Source organism: Mytilus californianus, unplaced genomic scaffold, assembly GCF_021869535.1.
Source record: "Mytilus californianus isolate M0D057914Y unplaced genomic scaffold, xbMytCali1.0.p SCAF_10, whole genome shotgun sequence".
In the NCBI taxonomy this organism is placed as follows: Eukaryota; Metazoa; Mollusca; class Bivalvia; order Mytilida; family Mytilidae; genus Mytilus; species Mytilus californianus.
Window position 1 is genome coordinate 6,699,232 of NW_026262582.1, and position 16,934 is coordinate 6,716,165.

The 16,934-nt window shown below is 31.7% G+C and overlaps 1 protein-coding gene and 2 long non-coding RNA genes across 6 annotated transcripts in view; 1 reads left to right on the forward strand and 2 right to left on the reverse strand.

Annotated features, from left to right (window-relative positions):
* LOC127717532 (uncharacterized) overlaps positions 1-1,159 on the forward strand; it is a 32,458-nt gene extending 31,299 nt beyond the window's left edge. The window contains exon 3 of the long non-coding RNA XR_007989226.1: positions 1,024-1,159. This is a non-coding gene — a long non-coding RNA (uncharacterized LOC127717532). The remainder of the gene's footprint in view (positions 1-1,023) is intronic.
* Positions 1-1,812, reverse strand: part of LOC127717530 (uncharacterized) — a 52,702-nt gene extending 50,890 nt beyond the window's left edge. For all 3 annotated transcript variants that reach the window (XR_007989224.1, XR_007989223.1, XR_007989222.1), the window contains exon 1: positions 281-1,812. This is a non-coding gene — a long non-coding RNA (uncharacterized LOC127717530). The remainder of the gene's footprint in view (positions 1-280) is intronic.
* A 3,838-nt stretch (positions 1,813-5,650) lies between these two features.
* LOC127717522 (vacuolar protein sorting-associated protein 8 homolog) overlaps positions 5,651-16,934 on the reverse strand; it is a 49,658-nt gene continuing 38,374 nt past the window's right edge. For both annotated transcript variants that reach the window (XM_052223202.1, XM_052223203.1), the window contains 11 exons: positions 16,414-16,553; positions 15,822-15,978; positions 13,300-13,389; positions 12,892-12,952; positions 12,394-12,491; positions 11,890-11,971; positions 10,760-10,842; positions 9,866-10,113; positions 8,968-9,160; positions 7,084-7,152; positions 5,651-6,626 (listed from right to left, as the gene is read on the reverse strand). In XM_052223202.1, coding sequence (XP_052079162.1) covers positions 6,504-6,626; positions 7,084-7,152; positions 8,968-9,160; positions 9,866-10,113; positions 10,760-10,842; positions 11,890-11,971; positions 12,394-12,491; positions 12,892-12,952; positions 13,300-13,389; positions 15,822-15,978; positions 16,414-16,553 — 1,344 coding nt within the window. In that variant the 3' untranslated portion in view covers positions 5,651-6,503. The remainder of the gene's footprint in view (positions 6,627-7,083; positions 7,153-8,967; positions 9,161-9,865; positions 10,114-10,759; positions 10,843-11,889; positions 11,972-12,393; positions 12,492-12,891; positions 12,953-13,299; positions 13,390-15,821; positions 15,979-16,413; positions 16,554-16,934) is intronic.

The window sequence follows — 16,934 nt, forward strand, 5'->3', positions numbered from 1 at the left end:
GTTGAATACCAATTTTCTCGTATTTTGTGTGTACAGTTGAAACACAAATTCAAATATTCGACAAATTCGAATTGTTTATAGGCTTTTATGCAGACTTTGGCAAAACCACGAAATCAATCTCCACGAAAATACAAATTTACCTCGATCTATGAAAATTGGTACAAACGAAAACCGATGAATAGTATTAACATATCAACTAACCATTTTCTCATTTACACCTGACCCTTTATCACTTTCAATGATACACAGATATAACACCCTAGACAAACTTAATGGCCACATGTTCAACTTAATGGACTGATGTGTACTAGAGACATATAAATTATTTATGTTTCTGTTTGTACACATTGCACAAACTCTTTCCGAGTTTATCAAAGACATCTGCATTCAAAATCAGTAAAAGAAAAACTTATGACACCAGTAAAATGGAATTTTTACTACACATAATGTTCTTTTCATTTTTCAACGATATCTGATTATTTGTTTACCAGAAAAAGTTTTGGAACCAGTAAATCAAAGTTATATTCATGCATGGTAACGAAACACCTTTCAATAGGTGAAAAAATAATGTGTTTTGGGGTTTCCTCAATAAAATATGCATTGAGACTTCTTTCTACTAAAATGTCTAAATGGTGTTATGTCAGAAACTTGTAAAAATTGTATTGAAATTGTCAGTGTTTGATTCCAAAGAGTTTTATAATGGCTGTGATTTTTATTGCTGAACAGAGACTTTGACTTTTCTATGCGTGTTTATATAATCCCTTTTACACAACTGTAAGATAACTTCTTAAACTGTAGTTTAAAACATCAGAAGTGAAATTGAGCATCATATTTAATTTCATTTAATACTGATTACAAGTGTGCCTTTAACAACTACTAGGACTATGTGATATTTCAAATTACAGAATAATTAAACAAAATCATAAATAAAAAATATACTTCCCAAGTATATAGGGGTTATAGAGTTATTATTGTTTGAAGAACAAAATTGGAGAATTTTACTAAAATGGAGGGTTTAAGAAGGTACCAAACATCTTGACTAAAATTAATTTGGCTCGTTTAATTTTCATAAAATTTTGACAAAATATTTACTTTGACCCTTTGACAAAAATATAAAAATTTCAAAAAACTTGAACCACACACTTTATCGGAAAAAAATTTCATTGGATATATAGCAGTTTGGCAAACACTAATTTTGATCATTGTGAAGCTTAATATTTCCTTAACAATAGAACGTGATTAAAACGTTCAGCTGATTTTTACAGAGTTATCTCCCAGTAGTGTTATGTACCACCTTAATGCATCGAATACTATTCTTGATATAGAACAGAATGAACTGGTTTTAAACGTATGACTGCATTGATAAGTTTGTAATTATTATATCTGTAAAGGAAATGGAGGAAATCGGACTTAATTCCTTACTCAAGATTATTGACGTTTATCAGAAGCTTGAAATATGAGGTAATCGTTCATTCAATAGTAAAGACATTATAGAATAGTGGTGAAATTGAAACAACTCTATACATATACATGTAGATGGATTATCCTAGAATACATACGCAGGAGTATAAATATATCATTAAACATGAAGAAGAGAATGCAAATGAACAACTGAGGATGGATAAAACGGACGATAATGGACAATGAGGTTATTCTTTCATGGAAGCAATGACTAAACATTTTTATTCTGACGATAGCAGTATCTTTAATATCTGCTGGACTGGAATTGGCATGGTACAGTCACTGCATAAGAAAAAGTTGTCGTTGAATTTGAGTACAGGAAGACAACAATTCAATAGCAGTACATTTCTAAGATTTGAGCTGAAATAGGGAGGATAACCCTAATACTTTTACATTTTTATGTCAAATAAAACTAGATGCTCTAAAGAGCCTGTGTCGCTCACCTAGGTCTATGTGCATTTTCAACAATGGATACTCTCCATCTTTGTAGACTAGAAAAGAATTCATGACAAAAATTTCTTCTTTATTGATCTAGTCTTGCTGATCTTTTTTGCTTATTTACGTTTCTATATATCTAATATAGTTTTTCAGATAGTGGGCAACAACGCAAAAAATTGAAAAAAAATCGTCATTTAAGAGAACAACTCCAATAAGGGGTCAACAGACGATTTTAAGGAAGGGTCCTACTGTTGCCACACATAGTTTATATAGACAATGAGAGTATTCTCTCGTGGAAAAAATGGTTCAAACTTTTTCAATTGACACTAACAGTACCTGTGTTATCTGCTAGCTTAGTATTGACTGTAATCTAAATAATATAACAGAAATTAACTAAATAGCTGTTAGTAAGGAGTGGATCTCGGATTTGAGTTAAAATTGGGGGAATAAATTTTAAAATATGTACGTTTTAATGCCATATCAAAAAATTATATATTTCTGATTTTAAGGAAGGGTCGTACGTTTGCCACACATAGTTTAGACAAGCAATGAGGTTATTCTTTCATGGAAACAATGGTTGATATGTTTTCTTCTGACACTAACAATATCTTTTGTGTCAGCAGGCTTATTATTAACTGTAGCATATCTAATATTGGATAAGATGGACTATGAGGTTATTCTTTCGTGGATAAATGGTTTAAACTTTTTTCTATTGTCAATAACAGTACCTTTTTTATCTGCTAGCTTAGTATTGACTGTAATCTATTTAATATTACAGAAGTTAAACTACATAGCTGTTAGTAAGATGTGGATCTTGGATTTGAGCTTAAATAAGGAGGATAACACTAATACTTTTTACATTTTTTATGTCAAATAAAAAAATGATGCATTTCTGATTTTAAGGAAGAACCACACATTTGCCACACAAGAAAATGATGGACTATGAAGTTATTCTTTCATGGAAGCAGTGGTTGAATTTTTTTCTTTTGACACAAACTGTACCTTTGTTATCTGTCGGTTTAAAATTGACTGTTACTTATTTAATGTTAAAGAAGTTTAACTATATAGCTTTTGTAAGGGTGGATCTTGGATTTGAGCATAAAGAAGGGGAACACATAAATAAGATTGACAATGAGGTTAATATTTAATGGAAGCAATGGTTCAAACTTTTCTTTTGGCACTAACAGTATCTTTTGTTTTTGTGTCTGCTGGCACAGTATTGACTGTTTCTTACTTAATGTTACAAAAGTTAAACTAAATAGCTTTTGTAAGGAGTGGATCTTGGATTTGAGCATAAATAAGGGAATAAATTTATTATTTTTTACATTTTTAATGCCAAAGAAAAAAATTATATATTTCTGATTGAAAAGAAGGGCCACACGTCTGCCATTCAAAAATAAGATTGACAATGAGGTTTATTATTCATGGAATCAATGGTTCAAATTTTTCTTTTGGCTATAACAATATCTTTTTTTGTGTCTGCTGGCACAGTATTGACTGTTTTTTATCTAATGTTACAAAAGTTAAACTAAATAGCTTTTGTAAGGAGTGGATCTAGGATTTGAGCTAATATAGGGCAAACAACCCTAATATGTGTACGTTTTTTATGCCAGATAAAAAAAAATGTATATTTCTGATTTTAAGAAAGGACCTCATGTCTACCTAACATGGATATGAAGATGAGCATACATGGGAACACTTAAGTGCATTATACGGGCAATGGGATTATTCATTCATGGAAGCAATTGTTCAAATCTTTTTCTGTCGACACTTATAGTACTTTGGTGTCAGCTGGATTAGTATTGATTGTAACTTATTTGATGTTAAACAAGTTAAACTATTATAGCTTTTTGTTAGGAGGGGATCTTGGATTAGAGCTTCAATAGTGAGAACTACCTTAATAATCGTTACGTTTTTTATGTCAAATAACATTTTTTTATACATTTCTGATTTTAAGAAACTGATGAATAAGATGGTCATTTAGGTTTTGCTTTCATGGAGACAGTGGTTCAAACTTTTTCTTAAGGATGTTTGCTACTCTTGATTTTGACATTTTGTCAGATATTCAGAATCCTGTAGATTTATTCATGTAGTGCCATAAAAAAATGTTTGCCAGCAAACCCCTACTTTTCTTTTCATATTTTTATTACATATAGTTTAAAAAGCCATATTTGAAAATCTTATAAAGTCCTTGTTTTTTTTTCATATTTTTTTAAAGAAAAAGGAGCCAATGTTAATTTAATGAAAAATCTAGAGAGAACCCCTTCCCGCCAAATTTTTAAAGGCTTATATCTTGAAAACAAGCTCACAGACCCGTCATTTTTTTTGCTTTTCTAGTTCCTTTATTCATTTACTGTCAATATATAACAGTCATTTAAAAATCTTTTTATTTTGAAACAAAGTAGCGAACATCCTTAAGGGGTGGATCTTTGATTTGAGCTTAAATAGAAGAATAAACCTAATAGTATTTACGTTTTAATGCCACATCAAAAAATAATGTATTTCTGATTTTAAGGAAGGGCAACCAACACCTTTGCCACACATAGATTAGATTGACAATGCTGGTCTGTTGTTGTTGCTGTCAATGTAAAAGTGTAATGTTGACTATAAAAAGTAAGTCCAAATATCAGTGAAATACAGAATGTAAATAAAAAATATCAAACTTATTCTTACAAGAATGCACACGCTGAAATGTCTCGCCTTCTTTACTAATCATTGATATTATGTTGATAGTCCTAAATATAAACCTTTATTACAACTGTCACATAAACTTAACATTAACCAAGTAAACTAAACATTGACCAATAATCCATGAAAATGAGGTCAAGGTCAGATGAACCATGCTAGGCAGGCATGTACAGCTAACAATTCTTCCATAAAACAAATATAGTTGACCTATTGCTTATAGTTTAAGAAAAACAGACCAAAACACAAAAACTTAACACTGAGCAATGAACCTTGAAAATGAGGTCAAGGTAAAAAAAAAACCTGTGTGACTGACAAATAGATCATAAAATATTTCCATACACCAAATATAGTTGAACTATTGCATATAGTATTAGAAAAATAGACCAAAACTGAAAAACTTAACTTTGACCACTGAACCATGAAAATGAGGTCAAGGTCAGATGACACCTACCAGCTAGACATGTACACCTTACAATCATTCCATACACCAAATATAGTAGACCTATTGCATACAGTATAAGAAAAACAGACCAAAACACAAAAACTTAACTATAACCACTGAACCATGAAAATGAGGTCAAGGTCAGATGGCACCTGCCAGTTGGACATGTATATCTTACAGTCCTTCCATACACCGAATATACTAGACCTATTGCTTATAGTATCTGAGATATGGACTTGACCACCAAAACTTAACCTTGTTCACTGATCCATGAAATGAGGTCGAGGTCAAGTGAAAACTGTCTGACGGGCATGAGGACCTTGCAAGGTACGCACATACCAAATATAGTTATCCTATTACTTATAATAAGAGAGAATTTAACATTACAAAAAATGTTAACTTTTTTTTCAAGTAGTCACTGAACCATGAAAATGAGGTCAAGGACATTGGACATGTGACTGACGGAAACTTCGTAACATGAGGCATCCATATACAAAGTATGAAGCATCCAGACCTTCCACCTTCTAAAATATAAAGCTTTTAAAAAGTTAGCTAACGCCACTGCCGCCGGATCACTATCCCTATGTCGAGCTTTCTGCGACAAAAGTCGAAGACTCGACAAAAATGCTACTTCATGATCTTGAAAAAAAGCTCCTGTCCAAGTTTCATTATAATCCATTAAGGGTTACAAATTAATCGTGTAAAAAAAATTTAATCACAGACTATCCTTAAATGTTAATTGCCAAAAAATAAGTCCATCCATCATTAAAATACTGAAAAATGAAAACAAATATATTTTCAAAATTTGCTTCAGACATTATATTTAGACCATAAACAAGCTACTGCCAAATTTACATAAAATTGTATTTAAGTTTGACAAAGTAATTGATGTGTAACAAACTTTAGACCCAGACTGTATTAACATGTTAAATGCAAAAAAAATAAGTCCTTTAATCATAAAAATACTGAAAAACGTAAAAATGATACCCTTTGGATATTGTCTTTCGATCATTAAAAAGCTTTTGTCCAAATTTCATAAAATTCAATAAGGCTGAAACTAAATGTTGATGATGCAGACAAAGAAATCTAGAATCATTATGAAATTGCTTTCGGGACATAAATGTTGCAGGCTCCACAAAAAAGAGGAAAGACACTTTTTTCCCAATTTAAGGGGGAGCCATGTCTACCCCTATTATCAGGTATCTTTATGCTTATCAGATATCCTTCAAAGTTATTTTGTTTTTTGACATCTAAAATATTTCACAAAGGTTTTGATATAATTATCAAAAAAATTTACCTATTGCAAGAAATTGACTACTACTTGGCTTGGACACACAACAATAAAATAATTATCACAGTCTTAATTCAACATTTTGTAGGCAGTGATCACAAAACAAAAACATGTATTTGTTACAATAAGTCAGTCACGTGGCTATAGCATATCACGATTGTTCTTACTATGAAACAGATTTGATCAAGAGTTGGTAGGGGCAATGGGAGGTGCAAGTCTGAGCTGAAAGTTTTCTTGGTGAAATATCCCTGATGAGCCTCTTACTGAACGGGTGTCTGATCTGGATAGTTCTGTCAGTATGGCCATCTGCAGATAAAAATGCAAAAAATGTCAGCTGAAGTGCAGCAATAATGTTATCAAGTTATTTCGTATCTATCACATTCAATTCACTGGCCCAGCATGAAAACATGGAGATCAAAAACCCCTTGCCAAAAAAATCACAAATTTAAATTCTCAGTTTCCAAAAAAATTTATTCTCATTTTCAATTATGACTTTAAATCAAAATTCATATAATGCAACAAATTTCATTGGCTATAAACTTTATGATGTCTATTGGGTCTAACATGTTTAGATTTAACTTTTTGTGAATATTCTTGTCTCTAATTATCTTCCAATCAGTTATAATCACTACCACGGGATATTTTCATTGATAATTTAGCATAATGAACCCATTGCAAAAACTTCCCAATTTACAGAAAATTAAATGCCTCCTATAATTATCACCCTACATCTACTTGACATTAAGGGATGGCTGATACTTACTCTGGATGGTGTTTTCATGGCTTTCCTAACAGCATCAATAGCTTGAATATGTTGTGAATCAAGTGTCATCTACAAAATATTCAAAATATATTTGAAATCTAGTAGTTTAATATAATGAACAGACAATAAAAGAATGTGTCTGAGGACACAAATGCCCCCGCTCATGCTTTGTAATTTTTCAAGTTAAAAAGGGGCATAACTCTAGAGACATTAATGAAATACTGCCAAATTCAAACTCTGTTTGTTGTGGTTCTTAGCCTTCTGTATGAGTTTTGTAAAATTTGGATGCGGCAAACTTAAATTAGAGTGCGGAAACAGAAAAATTTGCAATTTTTCAAGTTATAAAGGGGCATAACTCTAGAACAGTAAGTGATTCCAGGGTTCTCTTCGAGTCCCAAACACATCGTTTTGCCTAAAAGATTCATCATTGTCGACATTGTTTTGACAGGAAACTTTAGTGGAAGTCAATGCTGAAAAATTTATGTAATGCGTAGATCAATATTTTTGTTGACTGATAACTATTTTTTAAAATTAAACGTATTTCACCCTAAAATATAATAATTCTGTTCAAACTGAATAATAAATATGTAATATTTACCGATTTTTAAAAAAATTTATGAGTATTTGAAGAACAGTGTAGATTTAAAAATTTTACGGATAACAATAATTTTACTGGTCTTTAAATGATTTAACATTTATCTTGTATTGTGCATGTTGAGCATGGCGATCGTAAACAAAGGTGAAAAATGTTTTGAAATTGAAACAAATCTGATTAAAAAATGATTAAAGAATAATTACTATTTAGCCAAGCTCATTATTATGACAATGTTCACTTTAGATTTGCTTGTTTTTATTAAATATTATAATAATTGTCATGATGCAAACATCAATGTGAACATTAACTCAATGATTAAATATAATCAAAATTAATTAATAATAATTAATATGAACTGTGTTCATGCAATCCCAATTTCTTATAAATACTGGCTTGCTCAACAAAATGACATCAGTATAACAATGCGTCAGTCAAAGTTAAAGTGCTTCTTCAAAAGGAAACCTGCTGACATTGAATCATCAGTACCAAGTAAAAGACCAAGAGTCAATGGCCCAGTACACCAAGAATTAATAGACATAGAGAGATCTTTATAAGATATTATAACTTTTATTGATATAAAAAAAAATAGTAATCTAACACTCATCGTTTTAGCTCACCATGAAAAATTCCTAGTGAGAACCGTGTGATTTACTGACCAAAATAGAACTCTGTCTGCAAGTTGTGGTTATCAGCATTATGTATGAGTTAAATAAAATTTGGATGAAGAAAACTTTTTTTTTTATTCAACAATATTGCACATGCTGTTCACAGATTTCTTCACTGGTACAGCTATTTCAGTGGAGATCTAAAAACTTTAGAGTGAGGAAACCAAAAGTGGACAGACAGATGGAAAGATGGATGGAAGAACAGACAGATGGAAAGACAGATGGGGTCAAGAGTAACACTTAATGCCCCCTTTGTCTAGAGCAAGTGCATAAAAAGTGCAACATTGATAAATGCAGAAAAAATGAATCATTTTAATTGCAAAAAGATCTTTTTATGAGCCCTACAAAATACCTATAGAAATCCATAAAGGGTAATTCAGTTTTGGACAACTAGATGACTGTAATTTCGGAATTACATTTACTGCTCCTTCAAACATAAGTTTTTAATTAATATTAAAAGCACAGACACTTAACAACTTGCTTTTCTGGTGCATGTCATATGTAAAAAAATAAAACATATGCTTAAATTGTAATTCAAGGTCTAAAAACAAAATGTGTTATGATAGATGCATTTTTTACAGCCAATCCTTTCAGACTGATTATAGTATATAAAACAGTACAAACCTCTTTAGATTTTTCTTTAGGTGTTTGTAGTGCTGCCTGATTAGGATTAGATAATGACCTATGGAACCTCGTACTCTGGATACGCCCTCTTTTTGAATGACTGCATAAGTAACACGCCCACATTTCTTCCCCATCCATCACATGGACTGATCCTACAGATCTCAAACATGGTAGATGGTAGCTGTGGCCACATCTGTAAAATACCAAAAAGTCAAATGGGTAATACAAGCAAGTTTATACATCATGTGCCAAACTGTCTGTTTTTTGCTGTGCATGTACTGATTTTGTGTCATGGATGGATACCCCATATCCTTTGTTTTTCTATGATATATCACCAGACATTCGGATCAATACAAACAAATGATTTGCATATTACTTTTTTTTTTTATTAAACTTCAATTATCACTTTTTCCCTTTTTTCAAGATTCATAAAATCTCAAACAATTGCATTTGTTTTCGATTTTTAAATATTTTGACAACAAGCATGAATGGCGAGATATAAATTATCAAAATGTGCATCTGGTGTAGTAAAGTTGTTATTTCTCAGTGTACTCTATTGAAATTTCAAATTTTGCTTTGATCTTTCATGTGTGATAATTTTTCATATCATGTTATTGAGTGATATGGGATTTTCTCAGTCCAGTGGAAAGAGAATGCATGATGCCATGAGCCTATATTATGACATTGCCTAGGAAAAGAGCTATAAACATGGCTGTTGTTTGAAAAACCATTTCAAACGCGAGGATGCTTCTTGGCGACGTCTCCTCTCAGAGCTGTCCCCCTTTGAAGAGATTGTAGCTGAGAAACACCCTGTCATTTGAAAAACCATCGTTAATCCATAAATCTGACATTTTCCCAAGTATTTGGACATAACTCAATAATTTGATATAAACTTTACCTGAACACAACTACAGAATCTGTTTCATTCTGATTAATAAACAGTTTATTACACAGATTACAGTTATCTCCCCTTGGAATATATCCTCTGACCGCAGCACTAGTTAAACTCTTCAAATGGACATGTATGTCATGGTTCAGTAAATTTTTACATGTTTTCATCAAAGTCTGTTCATAGTTATAAGTTTCCAACATGCCTAATATGAGTTCTCTCACTTCACCAAATTTCCCTGTGTTGTATGCTGGGTCCTTCAAAAGAATATATGTAGAATTTTAGATTACCTTTTTCATATTATAACACATGCATTATAAAATTATATACAGCTACTGATGTGCACATCATATGTGCATGTAAGGAATTTCCAAAGTTTGCTCAATTTAAAAAGTTGAAGTTTAAAATGAGTCTTACAGGTCAAATTCGCATAAATCATAGAACGATGAAAATTAAACTAAGATTAAACTGAACTTTTAATAACTTCAATGTTATGACAAGACAAATTCAATATGTATATTAACAGTCACTACTTAACACCACATATAAATAAGAGAAAAGCTGAAATTTAGCCTTTAATTTCTCATGCTCATAAAATTTAACAATTAATATTTATTGGAAAGTAGAATAAATATTGTATTAGATTGAGTGGATTGGAACAACATTGTGCATTTCAATATTCCAATTTTTTTAAAGTTAAATTTAATGTGAAAATTGTGTTATTTTCATTCAAATTGAAAAAAAGTATAATTTATAGAAAAATGTGTGCTTTATTGCTTTGAGTTTAAAAAGCATACTGCATTCTTATACTAACTAATAATGTGGAAAATTGTGTAAACCCAGCAATACTATTACATTTTTGAATTTTGAATTGAACTATTCTTCTAATTGATATTTACATACTTGCATTATTTTCTGCAGAATAGCTGGTAAGGCTATATAACCCATCATGCTGTTAAGTATGTGATGAGTCAGTTTATTAAAATCTGGAAAAAAACATATTATTTTTTTATATACTAATATAAAATCAAAGCACTAAGGAAGTCAAGATGGCTTTAATTTTGCATACCTGCATTGTATAAAGCAAAGGAATACATTTTGGCATATTTTTTTTTAATTTGAGTCATCGTCCTGTGTCCATAATTATAGATAAAACTTACAGGTTCATATGCAATACACTATTTCTGCAACTTTTGTAATTTCTAATAAAACAGTTTTTACTCTCAGATCTGTACTTTGTCTTTTGTTTTTAGGGATGTATAAATACCCTGCCATGTCTGGTCTGTGTTTTTGTTAGATGTTTTTCTGCATTGTATTGATCTGAGGAGTTAAGCCTTTTTCAACTGATTTTACGAATTTGTTCTAATTTGTGCTGTAACAACACTGTCCCAGGTTAGGGGAGGGTTGAGCACACACAAACATGTTTTACCCCGCCACATTCTTTATGTGTCTGTCCCAAGTCAGGAGCCTGTAGTTCAGTGGTTGTCGTTGGTTCATGTCTGTCACATTTGGTTTTTGTAAATGGATTTGTTATAAATTCAGCTGTTAGTTTTCTCAGTTGAATTGTTTCATATTTTTCATGTGGGCGCCTTTTTTAGCCGACTATACAGTATGGGTTTTTCTCATTGTTGAAGGCCTTAAGGTTGCCTATAATTGCTTACATCCACTTCATTTGAACTTTGGTGGATAGTTGTCTCATTGGCAACCATACCACATCTCCTTTTTTTATATTCTTTTCAAGTATAGTAAATTACAAACAGATAGTTTTGTAACTTGGATATCTGAATATATATAAGTAATTAATTCCTTGACATTGGCATGCATTCAATTGATTGATGTTACATGTATACAGTAGCATAACTGACCATGACCTTTCATTGAAGCCAAGAAAGTTGCAGGAAACTTTTCCTTGTTCAATGGGTGTTGTAAAATTTCAAACTATAGGCTAACAGGAAATGATTGCACAGCAGAAATCAAATCGCTGACAAGTTAAAAATCAACATTATCAAACTGCAACATAATAACATAATTACCATCTAGTACATCTTTGTTGTCAATATCCTTTAACTTTCTCTGTGGGGTCATAACTGTCTCTAACAGTGGAAACCATAGTGCCTGAAATGAATATATAATAAGGGTCAATAAAGACCTAGACTATAGAGATATCTAAAATATTAGTAATTTCCTAAACATGGCATTGTACAGATGTATAGATGATCAAGGATACATAAAGAAGAAATGAAATTAATTTATCCAGGATTTATTTTCACTAGTAGCAAGAAAACGATTAATCTTTGATTTTGTTAGGACTATTAGCTGAATATGGTAAATCCAGGACTTATTTTGACAATCAGCAAGAACATTTTATCAAGATGAGGGGACCCCATAAAGTGTGATTAAACATCAACTGTCAAATACTGATTCTTTACTTCAGATGTTGTAAAGAAAAGTTTAAACTGACAATTCAAAGCTAAACACCTTTGCAAATAGTAATTATCACAATAATTTTAATACAGAATTCACAAAATCATAATTACCTCCCTGCTGGCTTCATCCATTTTCCCAGAATTCCTCTGACAAAGTTGTATGATGACTATAGCAAGAGTATGGATCTCCAAGAATAAAACATTTACATCTGAAATAGACATACATAATGGGTTACACTGAGAAATTGTCATGGTATGTTTTTCACAAAATAGTCAATGTTTGAACGTTGTTTTATATGACATTCCTTTTTAACAATATGTAAAATTCCTTTTAAAATTTGTTTTTTAATTTGATGAAAAAATAATTACCATGAAATTAATCTCTCCCTAATAGTTGTTTCTTTATCTTGTTAGTATACTGAACTCAAGAAAAGCAAACATACATGATTTACTTTTATAAATTTTGACTTGGATGGAGAGTTGTCTCATTGACATTCATACCACATCTTCTTATATCTATATACCAGAATATTAGTAAATTTTCTGAAATAATTATTAGTTTTCATTATATATTGATAAATCATTAAAGAATTGTCATTTGATTATTACCTTTTTCCGTATTACCACCTTGCATGACTTCAACAAACAATTTCAACTTAGCCTGTAATTTCTAAAAAAAAAACGAGAGAATTAGAAATCTTGCGCAAAGAGTATTATATACTCTAAGCTTTTGTTAGTAATATTGCTAACTTCTTAAATTATGCAAATTTTGTTTCAAAACTTAAAAAAACTTTAAGGAAATATTTAGGACCTCAACAACAAAAACTTTGTGCAAATTTGCATAATGTCTGCCAGCTTCATAAAAGTCTTATTGAAAAGGTTAATTTTCCCTGATTTAATTTTGGATAGATACAAAGAAGCTACTCAACCAATTTTCTTATCACTTTACTGAAAAGTTGTGAAAATAATCATTTGAACTACATATTCACAATGTTAAATGAAGTTTATCAATTTTACCTGTAATATAATACCAAAAGCTCCCTGTATGTCCCCAGCTTTCTCCAATAGAAAAGCAGTGGCTTCAGAAAGTTTATATTTTCTGCATATCTGCCAATTAGAAAATTAAATCATAAATGAAAATATAATGTGAAAGAAGATTATTTAAAGGTGCTACAATCTGTCAATACCTTTATTTTATCATTGCACAAGGTCATGTTTTTCTCTGTCTGTTAATGATGTTTTTACACTAAATCCATTGGATGTTGGATGTGTACTGATTGATATTTTAGTCTTAGATACATGATTTTTTTTATTAATTGTTATTGGCTTTGAACTAGCTGTCAGTAACTGCAAGTACTCTCAGATCTGTACTTAGTGTGCTTTTTGTTGTTATGGATGAAGGATGGATAAATACCCTGCCACGTCCGGTCTGTGTTTTTGTTTGATGTTTTTCTGTTTTGTATCTAACTGATGAGTTAAGCCTTTTTCAACTGACTTTTATAGTTTGTTCTTATGTTGAGCTGGTTAGGGATGGGAGGGTTGAGCACTCAGAAACATGTTAAACCATGCCACATTCTTTATGTGCCTGTCCCATGTCAGGAGCCTGTAGTTCAGTGGTTGTCATTGGTTCTTGTCTGTCATATTTGTTTTTCATAGAATTGTTTTGTTATAAAGTAGGCCATTAGTTTTCTCAATTGAATTGTTTCATATTTTTCATGTCCGGGCCTTTTATAGCCGACTATACAGTCTGGAATTTTTTCACTGTTGAAGGCCAAACAGTTGCCTATAATTGCTTACATCCACTTTATTTGAACTTTGGTTGATAGTTGTCTCATTGGCAATCACATCTCCTTTTTTTTTATTCTGTATGAGTCTATTAAGTACTTTAGGTTACTTTCAGTACTGCTGAACAATTTTTTATATAGAATTAATGTTTTGCTTGTTTCTGTGCTTTTGGCATCTGAGATACTGATAACAGAAAGTGAAAAAAATATTTTCTAAATCAATTTTCAACCTACTCTGTGGTCTCAAGTTTGCATGGTCATCTTGAGTGCTGGAAGGTCATTAATTTGAACCTGACTAGGTCAAATGAAGGAGGTGAAAATTGGTATTTGGTGCTGCCTCTCTGCTAAGAACCATCAATTAGAAGTAAAAGACTGGTCAGCTAAGAGTAAGAATAATGTGCCAAGGTAGGGTGTCACGTCTTCATGAAGACTGTTACCTTGTGGACTACCAAATTAAAATTACGTCTCAGTAAGTCAGTCTAGTACAAAGTCTGTATATTTATAATGACGGTTTTATAGACAAGAGTGCACACGCTGAAATGTCTCGCCTTCTTTACTAATCACTGATATTATGTTGATAGTCCTAAATAAAAAGCTTTATTACAACTGTCACATAAACTTAACATTAACCAAGAAAACTAAACATTGACCAATGAACCATGAAAATGAGGTCAAGGTCAGATGAACCATGCCAGGCAGGCATGTACAGCTAACAATTCTTCCATACAACAAATATAGTTGACCTATTGCTTATAGTTCAAGAAAAACAGACCAAAACACAAAAACTTAACACTGAGCAATGAACTGTGAAAATGAGGTCAAGGTCAAATAAAACCTGCGCGACTGACATATAGATCATAAAATATTTCCATACACCAAATATAGTTGATCTATTGCATATAGTATTAGAAAAAAAGACCAAAACTCAAAATCTTAACTTTGACCACTGAACCATGAAAATGAGGTCAAGGTCAAATGACACCTGCCAGCTAGACATGTACACCTTACAATCATTCCATACACCAAATATAGTAGACCTATTGCATACAGTATAATAAAAACAGACCAAAACACAAAAACTTAACTATAACCACTGAACCATGAAAATGAGGTCAAGGTCAGATGACACCTGCCAGTTGAACATGTACACCTTACAGTCCTTCCATACACCGAATATACTTGCCCTTTTGCTTATAGTATCTGAGATATGGATGTGACCACCAAAACTTAACCTTGTTCACTAATCCATGAAATGAGGTCGAGGTAAAGTGAAAACTGTCTGACGGGCATGAGGACCTTGCAAGGTACGCACATACCAAATATAGTTATCCTACTACTTATAATAAGAGAGAATTTAACATTACAAAAAATGTTAACTTTTTTTTCAAGTAGTCACTGAACCATGAAAATGAGGTCAAGGACATTGGACATGTGACTGACGGAAACTTCGTAACATGAGACATCCATACACAAAGTATGAAGCATCCAGTTCTTCCACCTTCTAAAATATAAAGCTTTTAAGAAGTTAGCTAACGCCACAGCCGCCGCCGGATCACTATCCCTATGTCAAGCTTTCTGCGACAAAAGTCCCAGGCTCGACAATAAAACTGGCAACCTTAGAATCACCAAGACCCGCATCCCCAACAAAATAATTAAAAAGCAATTTTTAAAAATGTCAGTTAATCATGAAAAGTTACCCTGTTTGACTTTAATTACTTATCTAATAATACATATCTACATATAAACATTGTGTACCTGTAATGTTTGTTCTAGTCTGTAACCTTCATTCATCTTGATGTAGTTGAGGACTTCATTGGGTTTAAACTGACACATTAAATCTATGTACAACTCAAACACCTGTGGTTCTATGTTGATGCCACGATCTTGGTGGATAGCACTACTACCTGTATCCCTGTCAAAGTATAACATACTAAATGTGGAGTTGATGAATTATCAAATAATATAGGATTCCTTAAATATGAGATCTGAGTTATTTCCCTTTTTAAAACAGATTATGAAATAAAAATATATGGATTGCTAACATTCTATTTTTCAGAAATGTTAAATACTATGCATTTCATTTGTTCATGTACAATGTATATGTAAACCACACATTTAAATGTTCAACGAAGTACAAATTTTCTATAGGATTGTAAACAGGCTTTAATAAAACCAGGAAATCAAAATTCCCCCCAATACACCAAAATGGTACCCACGAAACAAAGGAATCCAATGATCCACCGAAGCAGGTATTTTTCTATTACTTATAAAGAGGTGGAGTCTGATAAGTCAACAATTATATGTGCTAAAGAAAATAAATGATGAGGCCTGAGTTCATATATCTTACTTGCATGACATGACACCCTGTAAAAACTCAAACAATATCTGAGGTGTGTCCTCTAACTGTTTACAGATGTCACCAAGGTTACTGGCAAAACACCCAATCACCATCTGAGCTGCTTGTTTACAATCTATGGAAACCAATTCCTGAAAAAAGAAATCCAAACCATCATGAGATTATCCCAGCCTATGCCCTTATCAGAAAACATCCTACGCTGGTGTAAAAAATATTTGCAACAAATTCATTCAGGTGTTTTTCAATCAAGCATTCTGCCTTTTTATATTTTTTGCAGAGGTAAACTGTTTTTAAAAATTAGCCTTGATAAATTTTGATCAGATGCCATGCATGAACGGCTTCTAATGTTATGTTTAATGCATAAATAGGAAAAACATTTCTGCCTTTTTTCACCCTTCACATAGAAGATTTATCATATGTACAAATGTAGATTTTATAAAGTGCATCTGTCTTAGCTCATGTTTTAAGCTTGCATTGATAGCAAGAGCACAATAGAATTTAATTTTGAATTT